At 42.5% G+C, this 18,978-nt stretch overlaps 1 protein-coding gene across 1 annotated transcript in view; it reads right to left on the bottom strand.

Moving 5' to 3' along the window:
* Positions 1 to 3,743: 3,743 nt before the first annotated feature.
* Positions 3,744 to 18,978, bottom strand: part of MREG (melanoregulin) — a 71,156-nt gene continuing 55,921 nt past the window's right edge. Inside the window, exons 3-5 of the mRNA XM_040228552.1 lie at positions 8,005 to 8,095; positions 6,724 to 6,887; positions 3,744 to 5,474 (exon numbers count right to left, since the gene is read on the bottom strand). Of these exons, the coding sequence (XP_040084486.1) occupies positions 5,340 to 5,474; positions 6,724 to 6,887; positions 8,005 to 8,095 (390 nt within the window). The 3' untranslated portion in view covers positions 3,744 to 5,339. The remainder of the gene's footprint in view (positions 5,475 to 6,723; positions 6,888 to 8,004; positions 8,096 to 18,978) is intronic.

Below are 18,978 nucleotides of genomic sequence, written 5' to 3'. Positions count from 1 at the left end.
AGGCCTCCCAGTCCATCACCAACTCCTGGAGTTCACTCAGACTCACGGCCATCAAGTCAGTGATGCCATCCAGCCATCTCATCCTCTGTCATCCCCTTCTCCTCCTGCCCCCAATCCCTCCCAGCATCAGAGTCTTTTCCAATGCATCAACTCTTCGCGTGAGGTGGCCAAAGTACTGGAGTTTCAGCTTTAGCACCATTCCTTCCAAAGAAATCCCAGGGCTGATCTCCTTCAGAATGGACTGGTTGGATCTCCTTGCAGTCCAAGGGACTCTCAAGAGTCTTCTCCAACACCACAGTTCAAAAGCATCAATTCTTCGGCTTTCAGAAGGTATTAATGTTACTGTTAGTTGGTAATTCATGCCCGACTCTTTGAAACCCCATGGACGGTAGCTTGCCAGGCTCCTCTGTCCATTGGATTCTCCAGGCAAGAGTACTGGAATGGGTTGCCATTCCCTACTCCAGATCTTCCTGACCCAGGGATCAAACCCACGTCTTTTGTGTTTTCTGCACTGCAGGTGGATTCTTTACCGTCTGAGTCACCACGGAAGCCCCACATGCTATACTATGTTAATAATAGAAACTTGACATGAGGCATATGGGAACGCTCTGTACTACCTTTGCAACTTTTCTGTAAATCTAAAACTATTCTAAAATTGAATAGCTTATACTGAAAAATAACAGAAAAAATAAATTGATGTTAGATTTGACCTTACACTTTCATGGGTCTGACAAAAATCCAATTCATGATGAGCAGTTTTTCAAGTAATGTGTAATCATCCCTTGAAAATGCCATGGCCTTACTCCAGGACTCTTGGAGTCTGTATTGTCATTTTCCTATTGAGCTGTCCATAAATTCCACATGGCATCATTTTTTTTTTTTTATCACCAACTTTCAATACCAATGGATCTGTAGGGTCCTAAGCTACAAGTGTCAGGCCACTTGGCCACAGCCTTGGACCTGCTTGGGAGCCCTTTCCTGCCCTGGACCTCATTCAGAGCTGGCAGCTTTTCACATCATCCAGTTAAATGGGATGAGTGGTAGTTCCAGATGGCAACATAGAGAGGCCTACCTAGCATTCCGGTGGCTCCTTAGAGTTGTACAATGAAGTAACTCAACCTTTCTTTTGAGGGGATGTTTCAGCACACCGCAGACTGCTGGACCCCTAAGAACTGCAATGGATTGACGGGCTCCTGAGACTAGAATTTCTCTCTCATCCTCTGAAATGTCTTTCTTCAAGGCCTCCGGTGCATTTTCCACTTTGCATTTATCAGATCTAATGTTATCAACTTATCTAATTTTACCATGTGTCTAATGTTACCATATAATAACCAAAGTGACACTCTGCAGAATCCAGAGGGTCCAGATCTTTTTTATTATAACAAAGGGTAGGAGAGTCTTAGCTCTGGAGCAATACCAAAAATGTATAGTGTTGTCCGTCTCAAGTGAATGCAGTTTCTGACCTTCCTTTCTGATGGGTATGGAGAGAATGCATGTGCCAGATCAATACCCACATTGTAGCTGAGACTTGTTAATTTACTCTCACCAAGATCCCACATCTAGCTCAGCAGCTGCAATTAAGGCTTCTAATTAGTTGAATTTTCAATAATGCACTTTCATTCTCCAATATCCATCTAGTTTCAGGGTCAGAGTGGGGAATTAAACAGAATTATAATTAGGGCCGACACTCCTGCATCCTCCAAGTCTTTAAGGGTGCTAATCTCTGTTGTCTTTCTGGAATCCAATGTTAATTTGGGTTTACTATCTTGGCCAGGGAGTGAAGCAGTTTCAGAGTCTTCTACTTAGCTTTCTCAGTAGGTTGGTTTTTAACCCATAGGCCAAAAAAACAAATGTTGGTTCTGCCAAGTCCCAAGTATGTTCCGTCCAGGAATTTAATCTGGAACTGGAGAGACGACCACTAGGTAGATCCATGAACTCCCCTGACCGACTGTGAGTTACACTTGGGGTAGGACTCCATTTATTATCTGCATTCCATGTGCCCCACTCGAGACAGCACACTGTAATGATCCTCTTGTCCCTGGGTATCTATGTCCACTTGGACCTTCTGTCCTGTCTGGAGTGTGTCTGTGTAGACTCCTTTCCCTAGTGTAGTTATCCCAGTAAATAACCACAGGTCCTTTTGAGGGAATAGAGGAAGCATTGCCATGTCCCCTTGTAGTGGTGTTTCAAAGTTTTTCTTCTTTAAGGATCCAGTCTTCCCTTCAGTCTGTAGTTTCTGGGTCTGGAAATATCAAGGTCTGGAAAGCTAGCAAGAGATTGTAACTTTTTATTAAACTGGCTGTGTCTGTGCCCTACTTCTCTCTTGATCATCCATCTTTGAGGTTTTTTTTAATCTTTTTCTTAATTCGTACATGGCTGTGCTGGGTCTTCGTTGCTATGCAAGGGCTTTATCTAGTCGCGGTGAGTGGAGGCTACTCCCTAGCTGGTAGCACGAGGATTCTCACTGCAGTGGCTTCTCTTGCTGCGGCGCTCAGGTTCCAGGATGCATAGGCTTCAGTAGTTATGGCTGTCAGGCTCAACTGTCCCATGGCATGTGGGGATCTTCCAGGACTGGGAATCAAACTGGTGTCCTTTGCACTACAAGCTGGATTCTTAACCACTTGATCACCAGGGAAGCCTTGTCCTTGAGATCTTTTGATGGTAAAGTGTGAGGAGTATTCTTATTGGCTGCCCATATATTTTGCCCCTAGAGAGGCCATGTTCCATCAACCATCTCCAAATCTCTCTACAGGTACTCTTCAGATCTGGTCACTCATTATAATTGTGCCCACCTGGCTTCTGATGGTGAAGCCTTGCCACTGAGCCCCTCTTCTTCCATCCCCATTGCTACCAGTGAGTGCATTTCTGGAACAGCCCCTGCCCTACAGGGATACACCAAACTTTCAGTGATGTTAGGGCCTCCTCACCAAAGCAGTCTTTATCACTGTGGTCAGTGTGTCCACTCTGCCTTCCTGGGGACCCCTTTAAGGAAACATAAATACTTTTTATTGTTGGTTGTAATTATATTCATGGAATAGGAAATCTCGTGTTCTATCTGCTAAACTACAGCACCCCCACCCACCTTGCTGCTGCTGCTGCTTAGTCACTTCAGTCGTGTCCCAACTCTGCAACCATATGGAGTGCAACCTGTCAGGCTCTTCTGTCCATGGGATTCTCCAGGCAAGAGTACCAGAGTGGGTTGCTATGCCCTCCTCCAGGGGATCTTCCCAACGCAGGGATCGAACCCAGGTCTCCTGCATTGAAGGCAGATTCTTTATCGCTAAGCCACCAGGGAAGTCCCCACCCCCTTGCTTCCTTCGTGCATGTTAAAATAAATAACTATTAATATAAAATTTTCCATCCATCACCTGAAACTGCCCTGCATACACACATGAACCCCTGGATCCTGTTCCTGAAGAGCACCTTGTGACTTCTGAAGTGGTCCTTCCGTCATCCTCAAGCCCCGTACTTCTCAATGGACTTGAGCTCAGACTGGCCCCTTGACTGGCTTTAGAACGACCAGAAGTCCTAAAGCCCATCTCTCTCAGCCTCTTTACCTTTAATTTAAAGGGATTAAGGAAAGAATATCTGTTTCCTCTTTATTCTCAGAAATATAACACACATTCAACTGAAAAGTAAATATAGAAACCTTTTAATTCTTTGCAATGAAAGTTTCCTGTATAACTCCATGAGTTTTTATAATCATAGAGACAGTTTTAACCTTACTTATTCATTACCAAAAATAAAGACTATCATTACAATTTATTCTCTATAGATGCAAACAATCTCCTCTATTTTGACATCAAAAAAGGCAGAAAGACAAAACACAAATTCCATGGACAAAGATGAAAAGAGTATGATCTTCAAATGTATTTTGTTAATTTATTGTTTCTTTTTGGTTTTATTTGTTTGTCTCACTGTATGTTTATCTTGCAAGAGCCTACAGAAGTGAGAGAAAATATCTGCAGGCTAATTTTAAACAACTTGAGAGAGGTATTAAGAACTAAACAAAACAAAATAAAAATGTATTATTTATTTTAAAAAATAAAACTTTTTGTTTACTTATTCAACTACAAAAAATTTTCCTGAAACATGTCAGTTAATTGGTCTGCAATGCACTCGTAAATGGATAACATGGATCTCCTCTAACAAATATTTTAAACAAAGTATTCACTACCAAGAGAGCTACCTGGGGTAGGGAAATCTTCAAGTCACAATCCCCTGCACAGACGACATACAAGTTACTTTTAAACTTGAAGTCAGAAAAGCAAAATCTGTAAAAGTAATAATATTGCCATTATTTTCAGCAATCTACTGATAAACCTGAAAAGCTCTTTTCAGTACAATAAACCCTGATTTCATGACAAGCTCCTTGCTTAAGGGGCTATTAACTTTTGAAGCTGAGCTGCTCAACCTGTGGCAAACTTATTGACAGAAATGCTCCATTCTGAAAATCATCTTCAGAATGGAAGAAAGCCCAGCAATGACTTTCTTCAATACAGCATGGCTACAGAGTGGCAAACATGCACGAGAGGACTTTGGGCAGGTGTAACTCTCAGTCAATAAGCTGGAAACAGGCTAAAGAGAAGAGAAGACAGTGAAGGTCAAATATCCCCGATAAAATATCAGGCAGGGGCTTGTGGCCCAGAACTGGACACTATGCAAAAATGAGGTAACCAGATCTCAATAATGTTAAGAATTTGAGATGCCTGTACCACAACTGAAGACAGAGCTTTTTACATGGAGTTCTGCTTGGGATCATTCTACTTAGGACTCCCTCCTGAGCAGCACTCCTAGATATTTCTACTATTTGGTACACCTAAACTTCTGGATATTCTCCAATTGATGCTCTAAACACCTCCAAGGTTATGTAGGTGCTCCAAAATCAAGGAAGGTCACATCATGCCTGGTAGTGTTTTGGTGTTAGCCTATATTATATAACAGTTATTTAATAATTGGTAATCCATATTTAGGCTCAATGATGGCTCCAGTAATCTTATTAACTGGAATATCCCATTCTCCCAATAGGATCGGTGGTCAGAGCTCATTATATAACCAAAACCAAAATGGGGGCAACAGAATCTAATCACCCATGATAAAACAGCCCACTGACCAACTCTCCGATGCAAGGTCACCAGGATGTTTCAGTGCAACCTCAACATTTATAGAGTTTCATGATGACCAGCTATCCAAACTCTTAAGATTTTAGTAGGATTCAAAATCCTTTTTCTCTTAGCTAGCTCTCTTCTTGCTCATTCTTGTTTGCACCCATTTGGCCAACTTTGGTTGGCTGTTGAGATCCAGTGGAAGAATTCCCATTCTGCCTCGTAGCTTCTCCTTTAAGGACTTGGAAAAGGAAAGTAGCACAGTTCTTTCTGGCCATCTGCCAGACATGGGACCCCAGCCTTCTTGGGATAAGTTCGACTGGCAATTTTAAAGAACTCTTCCGCAGCATCAAGTGCAATGAGACGGTCCTGCCAAAAAATTAAAAACAAAAGTGCTGTCAAAATGGAAACAAAGCCATGTCTGTGGCAAAAATTCATCTAAAAATCACATCCATCTAGAAATAACAATGAGTAGAACACTTATTAAATTTTTCTCAACAAATTTAGAGACACTCCTTAATCACTTACATTCATTCTCCAGGAAACATTCCCCCGCTCTTAGAGTCCTTTCAAATCATTTCTCAATCTTAGGCTATATACCCACTATTTCTCACATCTCTTTGACCCCAAAATGGCTCAAAAAGCTGACTGCCCAACAAAACTGGCTGAAAAATACAGATTCTTGAACTACAACCCAAGTCTCAACTGGTCTAAGTATATTCCAGAAACCTGAATTTTTAAAGCCCTCCAAGTGATTATGATGGGCTGGCTACTGAACACCAAGGCATAAGAGGCCAGCACCATCTCCCACACCTCATACCACAGTGAAGTTCATTGGGTTAGAATGATGAGTAAGTTTATGGACTAATAGAGAAGCAAAAATTTAAAGCAAAATCAGGAACCTAAATGTCCATCAACAGAGGAATGGATAAAGAAGGTGCAGTACATCTATACAATGGAAGATCACTCAGCCATGAAGGGAACAAAACTGGATCATTTGCAGAGATGTGGATGGACCCAGAGACTGTCACTCAGAGGGAAGGAAGTCAGAAAGAGAGAAACAAACATTACGTACGAATGCATAGATGTGGAATCTGAAAAATGGTACAGATGGTCTTATTTGCAAAACAGAGACAAAGATATACAAAGTAAGTATATGGACACCAACGAGAGGGAAAGGGGAGTGAGTGGGAAGAATTGGCAAGCTGAGATTGACATATATACACTATTGATACTATTCATAAAATAGGTTAACCAATAAGAACCTACTGTATAGCTCAGGAACTCTACTCAGTGTTCTACCAACACAACATTTTAAAGCAGCTATATGTGAGAGAAGTTGCTTCAGTCGTGTCTGACTCTATGCAACCCTATGGACTATAGCCTGCCAAGCTCCTCTGCCCATGGGATTTTCCAGGCAAGAATACTGGAGTGGGTTGTCATTCACTTCTCCAGGGGATCTCCCCAAACCCAGGGATAGAATCTGGTCTCTGAAATCTTCTGGATTGCAGGCGGATTCTTTACCATCTGAGACACCCTCCAAAAGGACAAAAGCAACTATACTCTAATAAAAATTAATTTTTAAAAATTACCAAAAAATAAGCAGATGGACACTTACCATAACAAAGAGATATCTCTCTGAGAGCTCCCAACTGGTTGGGAAAATACTGGTCTCTTCAGCCAGTCTCAACAGTATTTCCCGAGCCTTCCTTGTGTTTTTAGAATCACTGATGGTGCTCAGTTTTGTCACTGACAACAAAGAGTCTGCTTCTCTTTGAAAACCTGTGTAAAGAAATTAAACCCTCATGTGAAGCAGTCACAAGGAGACAACAGACCTGCGAGGGGTGAGGGGACCCGTCGATGGCTTTGGAGCAAATATGAGAAAGCTGAAGCCCAAGGCACCACTCCCTTTGCTGCCCTGCAGTTCAGTGAGGTTGGTCGGGTCTTTAGTTAAAATGCTTTTGCGGTTTCTTCGTATCAGATTTTCTTTGTTAACTTTTCCCTCCAAGTTAAGCCTCTGCTACTCACCCACTAACGGCCTGCCACCCACTTTATCAGTTTGGAAACCCTCCTCCCATTCCCTTCTCTTCACCTCCTCCCGTCCCCAGAATTCCTACTTGCCCCCTCAACCTGCAAAATGGTCATCTTCAGGTCCAGACTCCTCTAAGCCCAGGTTCCCTCCCCCAGGGCAATATCGTTGGCTGGCTAAATTACTTGTACAAAGGTCTAAAAGACTCATAGATTTAATACGAGCATAATATAAGCAACAGGGGATAGCAACTTGGTACCCACATTTGCAAAGTTATAATGCCAAGGTGTAATGTTCTCTTTCAAAGGAGAAGGACTGAGAACTTCAGAATTTATAAATTCATTTTTTCTGAACATGAAAACAAGCTTTATAATGTGAGGGTCATATTTACTGAATTACAACCCTGGCAGAATTAAGAAAAATCAATGCCCAAAAGCTACTCTAATACTACAGGTAGTATTTTCTGTCTCTCTTACAAATAATATTTCTCCCAATCTGCTCTATCTTATAAAGCTATGAGTAATTGGCCAATCACTCCATTTAAATCAATCAATGTACAATGCCCCCAAATTCAATGATCTTGATTGAATGAATATCCCATATGATTTCACTGCCCTGTGCTACTTGATACTGAAGACAGATGGGGTAACACATGGTAAAATATGTCCTCAAGACAAAGGCTGATGATAAGAGAAACATGAGATGTTTATGCTGGATACAGAGAGGACGGCATTGGAAAAACAATTAGTACACAGTAGCCTTAATCAGTCAGTTACTGACATTCCTTTTATAAAAACCAGGCTGGAGAAAGTAAAGAGGAATAACCACAACTGGTTATTTTTGCCATTTTATAATCACTTTTAGACTCACCTAAATCTTCTAAAATGTGTTTCCATCTACTTCTCACTTCCCTTCGAATCTGTCGCAGGGTGTAGATATCATAATTGAGTTTTTGCCACTCCTGTAGGAAAAATTAAAGTTCAGTTTTATTTTTACACTTTGGCTTAAATCTCTATCTAATTCCCAAAGTTAAGTTGTTAATGCATACAGTTCTCCTCTTCACTAATCTTCAAGGTATATCCCAAAAAGAGAAAAGGAGCTGGGTGAGATGAAGTCAGCAGGAATACATCACCTCCATGTCTGGGATATCAGCTATGTACCAGGTGACATAACACATCTCAGAAACTATCCTAATTAACCTCTTCACATTATCTAATCTCCCAGCTACAGTGATAGCACCTATAAAGTGGGGATAACAACAGTGAATATTCCATTTAAGGATGTTATAAAGATTGAAGGTATAAAAACTTTTATATATAAAATACCTGCACGCTTTTATATATAAAATACCTGCACACAGTATTACTAAAGACTTTTTATAGATAAATAAACTGACGCCCAGAAAGTTTACCTAGCTAATATAATATCATCCAGCTAATAGGTACCAGAGAAGGCAATGGCACCCCACTCCAGTACTCTTGCCTGAAAAATCCCATGGACGGAGGAGCCTGGTGGGCTGCAGTCCATGGGGTTGCTAAGAGTTGGACACAACTGAGCGACTTCACTTTCACTGTTCACTTTCATGCATTGGAGAAGGAAATGGCAACCCACTCCAGTGTTCTTGCCTGGACAATCCCAGGGACGGGGGAGCCTGGGGGGCTGCCGTCTATGGGGTCGCACAGAGTCGGACACGACTGAAGTGACTTAGCAGCAGCAGCAGCAGCAATAGGTACTGGAATTGGTATTTGAATCCAGGTCTGACTCAGAAGCGTCTGAGAAAAAATGACACCCAAAGAATTTGTATCTTCCTTTGTTATCAGAATACAGTGGAGCTGGGAATCCCAAGTTTCTTGATTTCCAGCCAATGTTTCCTTTACCGTATTTCATCACTGCTCTCTTTCACTTGTATTCCCAAGACAAGACAAATTTTCAAGTGCTCAGCAGAGCTATGAAAAGCTTATCTTTCTGAATACTTCAACCTTACGGGTCGTAGGTCATCTTTATTGTTGTTCAGTCACTCAGTCATGTCCGACTCTTTGCAACCCCATGGATGCCAGGCAGCCCTGTCCTTCACCACCTCCTGGAGCTTGCTCAAACTCATGTCCATTGAGTCGGTGGTGCCATCCAACCATCTCATCCTCTGTCATCCCCTTCTGCTGCTGCTGTCAATCTTTCCCAGCATCAGGGTCTTTTCTAATGAACCAGCTCTGCTCATCAGGTGGCCAAAGTATTGAGCTTCAGCTCCTCAAACAGAACTTAAATCTTTCAGAAATGTTAGAATTTTACTGCGGAGAAGGAAATGGCAACCCACTCCAGTGTTCTTGCCTTGAGAATTCCAGAGACGCGGCAGCCTGGTGGGCTACTGTCTATGGGATTGCACAGAGTCGGACATGACTGAAGTGACTTAGCTGCAGCAGCAGCAGAATCTTTACTGAGCTACAGATTTCTTTTAAACACCATGGAAATTTGTTTTCAAGGAGCCTTATGAAAAATTCATTTTATAGAGTATACCTTTTCTGCTTTGCAAGAAATTAATCACACAATTATCCTAAAGTACAGCTTAAAATACAGCATTCTAAATGCCCAATCTGAGACTCAGATTAGATGGTATTTTGACTCCTGTAACTGAAAACGTTTCAGTGATGCCAGGCTTACCTTGCTCATCCCTAATCAACTTTCATGACTGGTTAAGAGAAATCAATTTAGCTGCCATTCCCAAACATTTATAGATATCACTCTAAGAAGGAAAAACTAGCAAAATAGAGCATATTTGGTTATGATTGCATTTTAAATCTTGTATCTGAAGGTACAAAGCCATCAGAAGGTCATGAATTTCACAAAACTATAGTTCAGAAAGATACATGCACCCCTATATTCACAGCAGCACTACTCACAATAGCCAAAACATGGAAACAAACTAATTGGCCATTGACAGAGGAATGGATAAAGACGATGTGGTACATATACACAACAGAATACTACTCAGCCATAAAAAGAGAATGAAATAATGCCATCTGCAGCAACATGGAGGGACCCAGAGATGACCACACTAAGTGAAATAAGTCAGAAAGAGAAATACTCTCCCGTATCACTTGTATGTGGAATCTAAAATATGGCACAAATGAACCTATCTATGAAACAGAAATGGAACTGTGGACAAAGAGAAGAGACTGGTGGTTGCCATGGGGAGGGGAGTGGGAAGGGATGGATTAGGAGTTTGGGCTTAGCAGATGCAAACTGGTATATATAGAACGGATGAACAAGGTCTTACTATATAGCACAGGGAACTATATTCAATATTTTGTGATAAACCATAATAGAAACGAATATGAAAAAGAATATATATACATAATGAATGAACTGCTTTGCTGTACAGCAGAGATTAACACAACACTGTACATCAACTGTACTCCAATAAAATAAAACGGTTTTAAAAGTTCATGAATTCCAGCTGGTTTTACTAGTCGGGAAGTGGTGACTCTGAGTGCTCTTGCCTGGTCCTCTGCTTTTGCTCAAAGGTGTGTATGCACACGCAGACGCATGAGTGTGCGGTGGCTGGAGTCAGGGTGAAGCCTGTCACACTGGAGGGCAACGTAAACTGGGTCAGCTCAGAAATGCGCAATCCTCACCGGGTCTTCAGCACCATGTTAAAGCACTCCTACCCAAGGCCCTACAGACTGTCTAAGTATTCAGTACAGCGTTGCCATTTTCACTGGATGTGCCATGCAGCACACACAGCATCTTGGAAAAGAGCACAGAGGGTTTGACTTCCAGTTCCATTACTCATTAAGAGCTTAACTTTGGGCAGGTTCATAAAGTGACAGCATGTCACTGGCCTAATCTGCAGCATGGGATAATAATATTGCCTTCCTCTCGGGCTTATTATGAGGATCAAATGCTTTCAGGCATGCCCTGAAAATAGAGCTTGGGGCACATTCTCCTCCGGAGCAGTGCAGGCACAGCTGCGAAACAATATTCCAAGCCTCGGGATTGATTTCTATTACAAGGACTGAGGACATTATACATAGCATGAGGCAGTACCTCATCAGTGAGGACCTTTAGAAGAAACATTTCTCTGTTCTTGACGTCAGGTAGGATTTTGCTTTTTCCCAAAAATTATTTCACTGTTCTGAACACTGAAGTTTTATAACTGATCAGTTTCCATGCTTTCCTGAAAACGTAGAGTCCTATCATGAAAAATGTACAGAATCTTGAAAACATTTTTGAATTAACAGAAGTTTTTTACTACTTTTTATATCTTTTTTTTTTTCTCTTCTAGTTGTGCTCTCTCATTGTAGTTTCATGTAAGTCAACTCAAGTCCTTTCTGATTTTAAAAAAGATTATAAATATATAAAAGATTACACAGAGCAGCACTGTGCTTCTCAATGAAACTGACCCTCCTTGCCGGACTAAATGATAAGTGATCAGAGTCCTATTCATGCTTGATAGAGACCCACTCAATCAATTCGCAAGACACTTTATACATTCACATAACCTTAAATTATCTAACAAACCACTAGGTGGCTTCACTACCTTGCGATGAAAAGTCTGCTAATTTTTCTTTTGCTCCTTGGGCTGATGGTCAGAACTTCTGTCCTGAACTAAGTGTAGCCAAATCTCTCTTTTTCAGACACCCACTCATCATTGGATAATCCAGGCTTCAGATTTTTTAAATCTTTCTTTTCTTGCTGTCCATATATTGGTTATTTTGCTATTCTTAAACACTAACAATGTTACACAAACTCATTCCATTTTACTGTTTGTTCTTCTGATAAACTGTCAAAGGAGAAACAACGATGCAACATTTTAAAATCTGCTGAGTATGGATGCATGTGATAAGTGCCTATTAAGATTAACAGAATGAAACTCAGCATTTCATAAATCTACATTTCTTCTTTTGACAGAATAGTCATGGATAACCATATATGAAAGGATCCTGAAAGCTTTGTGCAAAACTTAAAACTCTAAAACCAGAAGTAGCCTGGGCAGAGTTTTAACAAAGAATTGGCTTTTGAAAAAATAAATGATGGTAAGAGAGGATCTGAATTTTTTTTTAGCATATGATCCCAAAGAACAGAATCTAAATGTAGCAAATAAGAAAGGTTGATGATGAACAAAATCTTACCCACAACTAAAGAAACTAACTCATTTATTTCTTAGTATTAGAGAAAAACAAGTCTTATGATGTTCTTCTACATTTTAAAAATTGCCCCAATTTTCTTCAGACAAATGACTTGAAAATAACAAGTCAAATATTCTTCACAAATGACTTGACACTCAAATCTACTAGACATCAAAAGTTAACACCCTTATCTTCTAAAACAATCTTTGTTTACTCATAATTTCTGAAGTACTGCAATGTGGTCATTGTGTCGCCGGGGCCTGAAAGTTGAACAATGAGTACATTAGCAGAGGTATAATCAAAGAAATCATGCAAATTTAATTTCATAAGATATCTGGGAACCAAGTCAAACTGAAAAACATCTGATTGAAAAAGAGCAACTGAAGATACTTAGCCGAATCCTTGAGGATTTTCTCCTCTCTAGTTGTTGGCCAGATCAGATTAGAGCTGCTAGATAAGAAGGCTGAGGTCAAACACGAAAAGCAGAACAAAGAGCAATCGGCTTCCACAGTCAGGAGCCAGCTCTCCTGCAGCTTCTCCATCCCATGAGCTGGTCCTGACCTTGAGCTCTGATTTAAGCTCCAGGGGTCATTTTCTCATACATAAAATTAAAACATTTTATTCACACCTATTCTGTATTATTGTGAGGTTGTGGATACATGGCACAGTTAAAATATACTTCTTACTTCTTCCTAAAATGGAGATTTGTACATCTAAAGAAATGTACTCTAACAATAGATGACATATACTTTAAAATCATCTTATACTTTTAGAAGCAACTTCAAAAGAGATTAATTTATTTTTAACTATACAAATATAATTAATATAATCACAAAGAAATAAAAATTCAAAGAGAACAGAGGGCATAAAATGAAAACTTGCTGCATCAACTTGGCTTGAGTTGGGTTACGTGCCCATCCTTGAGCCGATGGGAAATGCTGATTGGCTTATGTTATTGGATTTCAAGCCAAGCACCCCTTCAAAGGATTCTGACTTTGTTGCTCTGAGAGGTGGGTCCCATGCACAGATATTAAAAATAGTCCCTTATTGGTTCTAATATCTAGCCAGGGTTGTTTATTAGCTTAAGCCAATCAGTGTCCTGTTTGAGCCGTGGTGCTGGAGAAGACTCTTCAGAGTCCCTTGGACAGCAAAGAGGTCAAACCCGTCAAAATCAGTCCTGAATATTCACTGGAAGGACTGATGCTGAAGTTGAAACTCCTATACTTTGGCCACCTGATGCAAAGAACTGACCCATTGGAAAAGACCTTGATGCTGGGAAAGACTGAAGGCAGGAGGAGAAGGGGATAACAGGATGAGATGATTGGATGGCATTACTGACTCAGTGGACATGAGTTTGAGCAAGCTTTGGGAATTGGTGAAGAACAGGGAAGCCTGGCGTGCTGCAGTCCATTGGGTCACAAAGAGTCGGACACGACTGAACGACTGAACTGAACTGAATCAGTGTCCACTCTTAGAACTGAGAATGTAACTTTTTTCTCCAAAGGAAATTTGCGACAAACTTGATAGATTGATGAGAGAAGGGGAAAACAGGTCTTGGAGAAGCAAACATCAAGCATCTGCTTGTGGCAGACAGATCAGTTACCCCAGGGTCTGTATTTTGTCTTTCTTTGTTGCTACTGGAACCCAAATTTTATTTGGGGCTGTAATGTGCCAGCCCCAGGGAACAGATCGTGATCTGTGCAAATGCTAGCGAGACTCTGTGTCCCCACTTGTCCTCCTCCCTTGCAATGAGAGAGAGAGAAAGATGGAAGAGCTATATTGCCCCAAGTACCCACATGTATCATACACTGTGTACATTCCTATGGGAATTCCCACTTCAACATCCACATTAAAAGAAGACTCCATACAACTGTGGCTATAATTAACATTATATTGCAAATATTAAACATCTAACTCAAGGAACTACAAGGTGCAGTGTAGTCAAATACTTTTACTTGCAAGTGATAGCTTTTTGATAAAATGAATTTTTTGAACACTGTAACTGCTATCTCTTTCCTTTCAACTTTCACCAATTCGTATCATCTTATGCTACTTTCTATTCGAAATGGAATTTCCAAAAGATATTTTAAATATATATATATTGACTGCTTCTCCCATTTCATTTTCTTTCATTCTGCAAGTAGATAAGTAAGAAAAAGATATGTGATATATGGGGGTGGGGGAATATCTGTATTTTAACAAGCCTCTAACAGATTCTCTCATGCTTGCTTTTCACAGAGAAATGTGAAGTGGATAACACAGACTAGGGTAGTCTTCCAGCTACTGAAGAGCATTCAAAGCTGTTGACGTCAGCCTGGAGGGAGGTTTTTAGTGACACAGGAAAGGGCTTGGTTTGTGAGCTTAGCCATCATTCTCATCAGGTACTGCATGGGGGTCAAAGGTCACAAAAGTAGCAGAGATGACTAACACAGGGAATGTAAGAATCAAGGCTTGAAACCTGTAACAAATAAGGCCTATGATATAAAATCTACACGTTAAAATTTATTAACAGCAGTTCATGCAAAAGACACGTCCCTGCGTCTGGTCCTTTGGCTATGTTCACTTTTTTCAACCTAAGGGTTGGGTGCATTTTTATTTGCTCCTAATAGCAAGAACTAATAACTTTATTTATTCCTTGTTCCAGTAAGACTTGTCCGCGTTAGTGAAAGCCAGAGAAAGAGCGAAATTAGATGGACCTTTCCACCCAGGATGAAGCTTTTCTAAGGGAATGGGCTCTCCATCACTGGAGCTCCATGTGATAGCTGCTGTACTTTAGGGGCTTCCCTGGTAGCTCAGACAGTAACGAATCCACCTACAATGCAGCAGATCTGGGTTCGATCCCTGGGTTTGGGAGATCCTTGGAGGCAAGCACGGCAACCCACTGCAGTATTCTTGCCTCGAGGATCCCCATGGACAAAGGAGCCTGGTGGACTACAATCCATGGGGTCGCAAAGAGTTAGACACGACTGAACGACTAAGCACACAGCACAGTGAAAATACACTAAATAATTTATCATTTCTAGAAACATAACTTCCGTAGGCTCTTTCAACATAATATATTCCTTCTGTGTCACCTGGAAAAATCAGAAAAGGATTTGAAGCCATTTACAAAAAAAAAGAGTCAGACAGAGAGTAGACAGACATAGATAGATAATACTGACAGAGTACTTACTCCCAGGTACTACTCTAAGCTCTCTATATGTATTTATTTAGTCAATTCCCATAATATGACATGTAAGAGATGGATTTTCTAAAATATTTTTATTTATTTATTTCGCTCTTATTTGCAGCAGGATCTTTAGCTATGGCACGCAAACTCTTAGTTGCAGCATCTGGGATTTAGTTCCTGGACCAGAGATCAAAACCCTGGCCCCCTGCATTGGGAATGAAAAGCTTTAGCTACTGGGCTACCAGGGAAGTCTCAATGAGATGGATATTATCATAACGTTTGAAAAATGAGGAAACTGAGGCTCAGGGAGATGAAGTACTTGCCCAGGTGTACACCCCAGTAGGTAAGGAGCTGGGATTTCTGACTCAGGCAGTCTGGCTGCAGGGCCAACACGCATAGCCACTGTCCATCCTGTCTCTTGAAACAAGAAAGTGGCGGGGGGTGGGGTGGCGGTTGGGGAGGAGTTGCTGATAAGCAAGGGAAGAAGGGAGGTAAAGACAAAAGAGCAGATGATTAGAACAGAGGTCAAACTGAAGGAGGAACTAAGAAAACACAATTAAAATCATGGGAGGAAAAAAAACTTTTCTAAAAGCAAAGTATTACCAGGCTTTAGGCAAGAATGCAGCCATGCAAGATCCTTCTCAAGGGTTGACTTCCTGGGAGTCCTTCCTTTGGGGACTTCCGTTCCGCCTCCCCTCCTCAGAGCAGGTGGAGGGACCTCAACCCCCTCACCTACCCCCCTCCCACACCCTCCTGTCCACCTGGCTATTGTCATCTCTGAGGAGTGAGACAAAGGCAAAACCACTCCCTTCAAGATGCAGACAGCGTGGGCCATGAGAGGTGGCAGAAGCCAAGGTCTGAGATTCCGAGGACAGAGGAGAAAAGGTCAATGTCTGGGATCGGGCTGTGCTTGTATGCAAGGCAGAGAAAGCTGATAAACTGCCCACACTTTGCTGAAACTAGGCTTTGGAACTGAGAAAGGCCCCAAGTTTCTTAGACTCACCTACCTACTGGGTACTTCCTTTGCTCTTCCCCTTGAAGCCCCATCACTCATTTCAGAAGGAGACCGGTCATACTGTCTCTTCCCTTGGAAAAGTCCCCAGAAAGCCGGCGGCCCTCTCCTCCCAGGCTTTCGAGATGACTGGGTCACAGGACATCTAATTCAGAAAGCCGGCCGGGGCCCCAACGGGCTCACAAGACCAACCACAGTTTCCCTGGCTCACATGACAGACTTCTTCCTTCCAGAGTGCATCGGCTGGCATCTCTGAACAAACACCAAAAGCTTCAACCCCAGATGCCAAGAAGTGGAGTTCTGCCAGGAACTAGCTCCCTCTTCCTGAGAGGTCAGGGGGTTTCAATGATGCACTACCAGGACGTCCTTCCCTTTACCCTGCTTCCTCTAATGCCACGTGGTTCTCCACACCCTCCCTTCTCGGCCACGTGGCTTCAAAGGGAGTTTCCAGAGCCTTCTCTCTTCCTCCTCATCCCCTTATTCATCAGCGCCTGGCCATCAGCTTTTCAGACCTGCTCCCCACGGCAAGTGCCAAGGTCCATCCCCCACCTCCTCAGCTCAGGAGTAACCCAACAGGAGTGTCCTTTCCTAAAGCATCGGATGCTGATATGCCCCCCTCCCTACTTCTTCCCATGCCTCCCCAGGTCTCTACGGGAAAGAAGCAATAAGCATCTACTAAGTGCCCTTCAGGACACCTGGTGGGGCAGGGTGGACATTAGTCCCCCTGTACGGCAGTAGAAAGGTCTGGTTCTTGCCTGGACCAGCCAGCAGGAGGTCGGGGGTTCAGACTCGTTGCCTCTAAAGTGCCTCCTCCGGCTCCACTTCCTCACTCTCCTCCCTCCCTCCGCAGGTGCTCTTCCTCCTCGGCCTCTTCCTGTGCGGTCCTCTCCCAAGGCTCTGTGTCGGGTCTTGTCCTTTCTACCTGCCTGGATGATCTCTTAACGCCCGGCCTCTCCTGTTACTACTTCCCGGCCGGTGACTCCCAGGCCTCCTCTGGTGCCCTGAGCCCAAGCCTCAGGTCCAAGTTTCCATCGTCCCCTTTCTGCCAGATGCCTCCACATGGATGGGTGGCTGACCCGGCCACTGGATAGAGCCCAGTCTGACCCCCACCCCACCCCCGGCAGCCTCCACCAAGCCAGCGCAGGCCCTCTGACACTCCCAATGTGGCCGTCTACCGCTCACGCCCCTTCCAGCCCACCTTTGCATCACATCCAAATCAGTCACCCAGTCCTGGTCCTTCTGCCTCTGTCACAAGATTCCTCTCTTATCTGTCCCCACTGCCTCAGCCTTCATTGGCCTAAACAGCTCCAGTAGAGATCCCTTTGCTTCCAGAAGCTAACTACTCCAGTTTCCTCCCAACCAGCTATCTTCCTAAAGGTCAGATTGAGTCATCTCTCTCACAGAGGACTCCAGTGGGTACCACTTACTGAAAAAGCAGTGTCCGTCCCAGACACATCTCTCCATCTTGACCCTGTCTGCCTCTGACCACATTCACTCCTGCCCTCATTCCACTGTCACCTAAATCTTACCCCATCTTGCAGGATGATGCTGTAAAAATGCTGCACTCAATATGCCAGCAAATTTGGAAAACTCAGCAGTGGCCACAGGACTGGAAAAGGTCAGTTTTCATTCCAATCCCAAAGAAAGGCAATCCCAAAGAATGCTCAAACTACCGCACAATTGCACTCATCTCACACGCTAGTAAAGTCATGCTCAAAATTCTCCAAGCCAGGCTTCAGCAATACATGAACCGTGAACTTCCTGAAATTCAAGCTGGTTTTAGAAAAGGCAGAGGAACCAGAGATCAAATTGCCAACATCTGCTGGATCATGGAAAAAGCAAGAGAGTTCCAGAAAAACATCTATTTCCACTTTATCGATTATGCCAAAGCCTTTGACACTGTGGATCACAATAAACTGTGGAAAATTCTGCAAGAGATGGGAATGCCAGACCACTTGACCTGCCTCTTGAGAAATCTGTATGCAGGTCAGGAAGCAACAGTTAGAACTGGACATGGAACAACAGACTGGTTCCAAATAGGAAAAGGAGTACGTCAAGGCCTGCTTATTTAACTTCTATGCAGAGAACATCATGAGAAACGCTGGGCTGGAAGAAGCACAAGCTGGAAGCAAGATTGCCAGGAGAAATATCAATAACCTCAGATAAGCAGATGACACCACCCTTATGGCAGAAATTGAAGAGAACTAAAATGCCTCTTGATGAAAGTGAAAGAGGAGAGTCAAAAAGTTGGCTTAAAGCTCAACATTCAGAAAATGAAGATCATGGCATCCAGTCCCATCACTTCATGGCAAATAGATGGGGAAACAGTGGCTGACGTTATTTTTCTGGGCTCCAAAATCACTGCAGATGGTGACTGCAGCCATCAAATTAAAAGACGCTTACTCCTTGGAAGGAAAGTTATGAGCAATCTAGATAGCATATTCAAAAGCAGAGACATTACTTGGTCAACAAAAGTCTGTCTAGTCAAGGCTATGGTTTTTCCATTGGTCATGTGTAGATGTGAGAGTTGGACTATAAAG

Source organism: Oryx dammah, unplaced genomic scaffold (genome assembly GCF_014754425.2).
Source record: "Oryx dammah isolate SB20612 unplaced genomic scaffold, SCBI_Odam_1.1 HiC_scaffold_27, whole genome shotgun sequence".
NCBI classification, from domain to species: Eukaryota; Metazoa; Chordata; class Mammalia; order Artiodactyla; family Bovidae; genus Oryx; species Oryx dammah.
This window is presented reverse-complemented; position numbering and strand designations above follow the sequence as displayed.